Source organism: Hetaerina americana, unplaced genomic scaffold (genome assembly GCF_022747635.1).
Source record: "Hetaerina americana unplaced genomic scaffold, ioHetAmer1.1.p SCAF_5, whole genome shotgun sequence".
NCBI lineage: Eukaryota > Metazoa > Arthropoda > Insecta > Odonata > Calopterygidae > Hetaerina > Hetaerina americana.
In genome coordinates this window covers 10,737,501-10,744,971 of record NW_027287095.1, presented here as the reverse complement: position 1 = coordinate 10,744,971, position 7,471 = coordinate 10,737,501, and the positions used below count along the sequence as shown (strand labels likewise).

The 7,471-nt window shown below is 36.5% G+C and overlaps 2 protein-coding genes and 1 non-coding gene across 4 annotated transcripts in view; 2 read left to right on the top strand and 1 right to left on the bottom strand.

The window, feature by feature from the left end:
• Positions 1–1,589: 1,589 nt before the first annotated feature.
• LOC139693514 (cilia- and flagella-associated protein 45-like) overlaps positions 1,590–7,471 on the top strand; it is a 23,877-nt gene continuing 17,995 nt past the window's right edge. Inside the window, exon 1 of the mRNA XM_071591703.1 lies at positions 1,590–1,622. The gene's annotated coding sequence lies outside the window, so the exon portion shown is untranslated. The remainder of the gene's footprint in view (positions 1,623–7,471) is intronic.
• Positions 3,445–7,471, bottom strand: part of mRpL39 (mitochondrial ribosomal protein L39) — an 8,574-nt gene continuing 4,547 nt past the window's right edge. For both annotated transcript variants that reach the window (XM_071591854.1, XM_071591855.1), the window contains exons 7-9: positions 7,283–7,354; positions 3,929–3,976; positions 3,445–3,554 (exon numbers count right to left, since the gene is read on the bottom strand). In XM_071591854.1, coding sequence (XP_071447955.1) covers positions 3,498–3,554; positions 3,929–3,976; positions 7,283–7,354 — 177 coding nt within the window. In that variant the 3' untranslated portion in view covers positions 3,445–3,497. The remainder of the gene's footprint in view (positions 3,555–3,928; positions 3,977–7,282; positions 7,355–7,471) is intronic.
• On the top strand, positions 6,486–6,558 carry TRNAS-GGA (transfer RNA serine (anticodon GGA)). Its single transcript has one exon. It is a non-coding gene; the product is annotated as a tRNA-Ser (tRNA).

The following is a 7,471-nucleotide window of genomic DNA, read 5'->3' as shown; positions in this document are numbered from 1 at the left end:
AAGACTCCTTATCCTAGACCCTGCTGAGGGTTCACAATTTCGATTCACGTTTCGATTTCGGTTCACGTCCCGATCGGTAGATTCTTACGGACGGGCCCTTTCGTATTCCCAATCAGATTATCGCAGGACGAACGAGAATGAGTGATAGCCTCTAATATTCTCGCCACGAGTGCCGTATTTTTGCTCTCATCTCACCTCTTCTGAGGCTTATTCACGTCATTAACGGAACCATGGGAAGCGTTAAAGACTCCTTATCAGTTAAATTCTTAATATTATGCAAAATTTTCCTTCTAAATTTCAAGCCTATGCAAACTTTTTCTGGTACTTCAATAAATTACTTCCATAAGAGTTGAAATATGTGCAGTGAATTTTCATATCATTTTGGTTATTACTAGAGATATACCTAAGCCTCTCCTTTAGATTCCCACCGGTCAAGTTCCGGATGCAGGCGTATTGGTTCATACGAGTATATGACGTATTAGGCTCTTTTCAAGAATAATTAAAATTTTGCATTGCAAGCAAGTTAAATATGTTGTGTGATTGCCCATTAGATTGGAGGCTAAGATATGTATCGGTGTTGAACCTTTGTCCATGCAACACCTACCTTAAACGGTAGAATACCTAATAATAATTTTATAAATTCACTTATGGCATTACAAATATTAAACTTTATGCGTTAAAACTGCCTCTTATAGCCGTGGAATGCTATGTTATCAGTAAGGAATTAAGAATTGCTTACTTAAAAAAAGTTAAACGTAGTTATGTACCAGATCTTGACATTTCGTACGTTTCAAATTTGCTACGCTACTATTCGTTTCAGCCGGCGTTGAAAACTCGATTACAAACATAAAATGCATGAGCTGGTGGGGGAACACGATATCAAGCTTGGTCACCAACAAATGCCCCGCGGCGGGGAAGTGATTCCACCAGATAATAAACTTATCATTCTTACTTACTCCAGGAGAATTGGAAGCCAAACAGGTGCAGGTTATATGCCATTACTGGTAATACAAAATACGTACAAAAGCGTCTTGCCGGTGGACGTAGCTGACCAGGAGTAGCTACAGCTGGTCAGGAGTTGTCCAATGGCCTCAGCACGCTCTGCTACTTGTGGTCACAGGTTCGACCCGAAAATGTGGCGACAATATTAGATGGCAAACATGACCTCAGCTGTCGGTCGCCTCCCCTAGGATTACTACTATGGCAGTACACAACCATGTTTGTGATAGCATCCTTCAATAAGGGGACGAGACCCTCAGATTGTACCTCCGTACCCGAAGAAGATGTCAGCTCCTACGACAGCCCAAACGCTTCCATAGAAACATCCATACGCGGACATTTCGGAGTGCCACTTGAGCAAGGTCTTCTGCTCGGCACTCTTCATTCCAAGCTTCATTGACAGGATAAAAGTGTCGCTTAAATATTCATGAAGAAAGAACCAAATCCAATCTGTGACCGACCGCTGCCCTCTTCGCAGCCCGGAATAGAAACTCCCATGTCTCAACTACAGTAGCATTTCAAAAGAGCAACTGTTCAATGGATCACCGTATGCCGTTCCTAGGAAAACTGTCGGGGAGAAGATCCAAAATCATCGGCACTCTGCCTCTTGCGTTTCTTGGGAGGTACGTGTACATTCTGGCGACGGAAGATTTCGGGTGATAAGGCTCAGGCTAGGATGGACAGTTATTTTCCTCGCCCTCTTGTCGAGGTTTAGCAAATTATTGACAATTTCGGGAAGTGGGCTTATTGTTAGTACTACCGAAAGAAGTGGACGAAATTAGTACTCGCGGACTTTCAAATGTGGCGGAATCCGTGGGTTCAAAAATACATTACCCTGTGGGATAACGATAAAAGAATTATTACTGCTTAAAAGGCTATTCTCGGAAATAGGTACAAGATAAAGCATCGCAAACAAAATTGCCAAAAATTGCACGATTAAAAAAAATAATGTTAAGAAGAAAAGTAGGGAGTTACTTCGCTTCACGAGTCAAATTTATTACAATTCAAGGGCAAGCTAAACTAGTCTAATATTTCCCTAACCGCGACAGTTTTATTTGCATCACCGAAGGAACTACAACGCAAGCTATTCCCAAAAAACGTATTAATTTATTTTTTAGTCATAAATAATAACACAACTCTATCGTGATACTACCAACGACCTTGAATACGATGTAGAAAGCGGCATTTATTTGAATAAAATCGAAACAACCGCATGACCGGAATGCTATGAAAAAGGAAAATTATTTCACCAATTTATGATGACCTCAGCATGTTAGAATGCAACTGTTACCTAATAATTGCGCCATTGGTAACGTAATATAAACATCAAAATAGAGGATAGATTAAGAAAAAATATTCTTCGACCAGTAAGACGTTTGACCCGATGATGGAACGAGGGGCGTGATGTGAAACGAATCTCTAAATTATCACACTTCCTTACAATAACATATTCAAACACCCTTGAAGAGAGACTGGTGCTCTCAAGCATCAAATACCCGAGCAGATAAATACTCTCTTCTAAGAATAATGATTCTATGTACGTAAGAATGTATTAATTTGCTTGGTTAACCCTGACAAAAATTTAAACGAGTAAAATATTCACTTAAACAATAAAAAGAGACGTTTCAGGCGTGATATGGTGGAATATCATGATTAATTAAAAATAGCAATTTTCCACAAAAATAAAATTTAATGCGACCGGTTTCAATGTTACTACATCATCATCAGGTGAATCATCTGATGATGATGTAGTCATGATGATGAGTAGAATCATCACCTGATGATGATGTAGTAACATTGAAACCGGTCGCATTAAATTTTATTTTTGTGGAAAATTGCTATTTTTAATTAATTCACTTAAACAGTTGTCCATAAGAATGACATTTAAAATAAGTATAAACATATTACCAATGCCGCTTACTACGAACGATTAACTTGACGATGTTTTACCGCAATTATCTCATGTATCACATACTGATTTGTGACGTTTGTTGGACGATGATTTAACGCATAATTAGAAATAAAGGCCCCCCCCCCTCCGCAGATTACGAACGCCCTGGAACATTGTGCATTATATTACCAACGAAATCGGCGACCATATAATCCATACGCCTAACCATTGTTTATTATCTCTCACGAGTTTTTTTTGCTTGTGAAACACCACGCGAACAAACATCGAATTCTAAACATAAAGACGCATATCGCAAAGTACTGAATCACATTTATTATCAACAACTGATGGCCTGGGAATGAAATAAACAAACATTATGCAGTACTTGAAGTATGAAGAAATAAGACCTCAAGGAAACCCTTCAAGGTTATCGCGGATTTTCTATGACCTTCCACATTATCAGGAAACGCGTGGTGTTGTGACCTTTTTACTGAGAGGTTATACGATATGCAACGTACGACGACCGATGTCAATGAAAATGTCAAGAGAAAGCATTTACGTACAAAAAGAAACACTTTATTAGACACACAAAAATTACATATAATCACTATCCTGCAGCTACACCAACTTCCATTCTGCGTCTCCTAGGCAACCACGCATGATTCTGGAAAGAAAAATATATCAAGTTACGAACAATTCTGGTATACATTGGTAGAAATATTTGAAAAGATGAATTATATGATGTCAGGTGTTCGGTCAATTAGATTTCAAAACTTATTCATTGACAAAACAGGAACGCTCAAAAGCCTTAACCATTGTGGATAAATGAGGTGGAGACCGCAGATTTCATTTCTTGCGTGAACAATTGGAATACACAAAAATGAACTAACTGATACTGGGTATACTGTACATCCAAAAACAATTGATACACCTTTATTTCATACACCAAGAATATAAAGAACATTTTTTCAATATGCACGCAGAGAAAACCAAAATTTAAGAAAAATATATTAAAATGCCTTATATGCTCTCACTCACCAATTTTTTGGCTCTCTCCTCAAGAATACCATAGGCAAAGTGATTTATCTGCAAGAAAAATATCATGCTCATGAAATCCTTTTCAAAAAGAAAAAAAGGTAGTATAAAATGCCACATGCAGTGTTTACGTTTCTTAACAAAATTAAATAAATTATCAAAACTTCTTAGCACATGTTCTAACCAACAGGACAATTTTTGGATTATCAAGAAAGATGCATGACTGGCTACTCAAAAATCTTTTGCATCTTTGTGAATACTTAATGTTTAATAATAGGTTAAGGGATTTCACAAGTTAATATTTGGTAGTTTTGCCCATCCAAAACCTACCTTAACTGGTAGATTACCTAATAATAATTAAGTTCCTATCCCAAAGAAGGGAAGGGCAGCCATATGTAACAACAAATGAACAATAATTGTGATTTAAAACACAGCTAAGGTGGTACTTCGAACAATAACAAAAGCACAACATGCATTTTGAAAAGGCATTCAATAGAGCAAAGTGGGTAGAATTAATACAATCATTACAGAAGATGGGAATAGATTGGGACAATGGGCAATTTATTCACATCCTGTATATATCTCAGACTGCCAAGGGGTGAGTGGTGGATGGAGAGTTGGGATGTTAGTTTGGTATAGTGTTGAAACTTGGTCACTGAACAAGGCTAGCCATAGACTGGAAGCTTTTGAGATATGGGTTGGGGGATAAAAGAAAAAGTAAAATGGAGGGAAAGGAGAATATATAAAGAGGTATCAGGGATGATGTGGGAAGAAAGATAATTATTGGGAAAAATCCAAATAAGACAGAAAGGGGAGGCAGAGCATTTTGATTGGCGATGGACTGTTGAAGACTGTGATGTAGGGGAGAATGTTGGATAACCAATGAAGAGCAGATAAAAATATAACCATGTTGGATGGATAGAAGGGAGGTAGTATGCATGCAGAATCGAAGAACAGTTTAATTCAGTATGGAGTGTCAAGTTGTGTCTAGTTAGATGCTGCTAGGAAATATAACGATGTTAAGTCATTGTCAAACTAAAACCTAATAATAATTCTGAATGGGAGCACGACTACCACAAAAAGTCTCCTCACATATGGAGACACAATCTTTGGTTTTCATCCTCAGATATCCAGAATTTTGGCTAAAAATATTGGTATGCCTTCAATTAGATAACAAAAGATGAATATCAACAGCATTCAAGGACATTGGCATTTGACATTCAGAAATGACAAAAATTGGCAATTCAATGATAAACATATCAACGGCTTTAAGCAGGAGGAATCAGAGTAGACAGAAAACATCCCAGAATAATAGAATTGATGATCAATAAAATGATATATAATGCCACCAATATTACTTTTGAGGGAAGACACAGTCAACCCTTTCCTTAATATTGAAATTTGTTATGGCCTTGAAATATCTCCTCTTTGAAGTGACTATCTCAAAAGCAAAATTTATTATAGTTATTTCCTTGATGTGGAACAGATGAAACAAAGCAAGAGGAAGTGTGACCATTATGCTCTTCTAAAATACCAATGCTGATTTCATCAAGAGATGAAATTCAACATTTCAAAGACTTTATAAAATACAATTCCATTCTCCCTAAATAATAATAGTAATAGTTTTTATACTCAGAGAGAAGTGATGATATGATAATCCAGTCCCTATTTCCTGCTGAGCTGTTAGAAGCTGGTAGATGAAAACTTGAGAAAGGACATTTATACCAAAAAACTAATACTACTTTCATTCAAGATTTATTAAAAATACCCAAAGAAAATTGGAAACTATTTATTCCATCATATTAAGCAATAATCGAATATCTAATTTATTTGGGACATCGAAAATTCACCAGCCATGCATGCCCCTGCCTGCCAATGAAAATATCATTAAATGGCGAGAACAGAAATGGGAAATCATTTTTCTCTGATTGAAGCCAATTTAATGCCCAGCAGATTATGAACCAAAAAATGGTGTTGATGCAATTTGCGGATGAAATATAGATCATTTTCACAGTACGATATTGCTTCAGTGTTTTCCTTTTGCGCCATGGATCAAAATGCAGCTAAGTCAATTGAGCAGAGTGATACAGCCTTCTTAAAAGTAAATAAATTATTTAAAAATCCCATTGGAGTGGAATTTTAATCCATTTTGGCATGTTTTGTTGCCTTTTGGAGATACTGTCCAAAGCTAGCCAGCATGTGACATCAACAACTGCTGTCAGTGCTGAGCAGGTTACAGCCTGGGGGATACTCCCCCATCACCTTAGAGCTCTATACACCAATGCCATTTAGCCCCAAAAAATTGATGAATATGCATTAGTTTACGTAGCTATAAAATGTAATTTTGCCTAATAAATAACACAGTTTTACATAAATTCCAAAGAAACTGCGGGAGATGCCGCAACAGTAACTTTTAAGGGAGTCATCCGCTAATGTGCATTTCAATGCAACAATTTCAGAGTGTAAAAATCATTCGCCTTGACTGGGATTCGTCAATATCCGGTCGAGTGCTTAACCAATTAAGCTACCGAAGCCCCAAAATTTCAGAGTTTAAGAGGACGCCTCGGTAGCTTAATTGGTTAAAGCACTCGACCGGATATTGAGGGATCTGGGTTCGAATCCCAGTCAAGGCGAATGATTTTTACACTCTGAAATTGTTGCATTGACAGTTTTACATAATGAGTTAGACACTTGGTGTGACTTATGCAAGTTACTGCCAAAGCTTAAAAATGGAGAAAGTGCTGTAAGCCAAGATAGAAAAATGGCACTCATATTGAAACCAGGATTAAGAAAAAATATGATATTCAGGCCTTTCAACATTCAAGGCACACAATAACCAAAAATATTTTTTCTCTCAAATTAATCAAGCAATCAATAATTATTGCTTGTACTACCAGAGATAGATAGACTCATAGGTTTAGATTATGTAAAGCAGCCGAAAAAGGTATGGCAACAACTCATTTGCTGACTACACTCCTATTTAAGTAAAATTTTTGGCTTTCATCCGCCCTTGGAATACTTAGCACCAGTTTTAACTTCTTTGGGAATCAAGCATACAAAAATTCTAATTTAAAGAACCCAATTCTGAGCTGTATGCTGAATTCTGATTCAACATTACCATGACAAGAGGTCACCTTAAAAATGATTATTTACACAAGTATCTATACTAAGATTAAAAAATATATAGTCCAAAAGATCTAACACTGCACATCAAATAAGGCTCGTGTTTCTTATTTATGATAATGAATTGGGAACAGCCAAATGTTATATTAAGTTCAAATATTATCTTAAAAATTTTCAACATCAAGCCCAAAAAGTAAATGGATTTTTGAAGGAATCACATTACATGGTAATTACCTTAATACCACAAGGAAGAGCAACTCCTTGAAATCTGTATAAATGGCTGCATTCAGATTCAATCTTGTGAACCTGTTAATTAGATAATTACTTGAATTATTACACACCAATTTATCAAAAAACTTAGTCAAAATAAATATCAACAAGCAAGAGTCAAATAAAATTACAAGCCAAAACATTAATATGTTC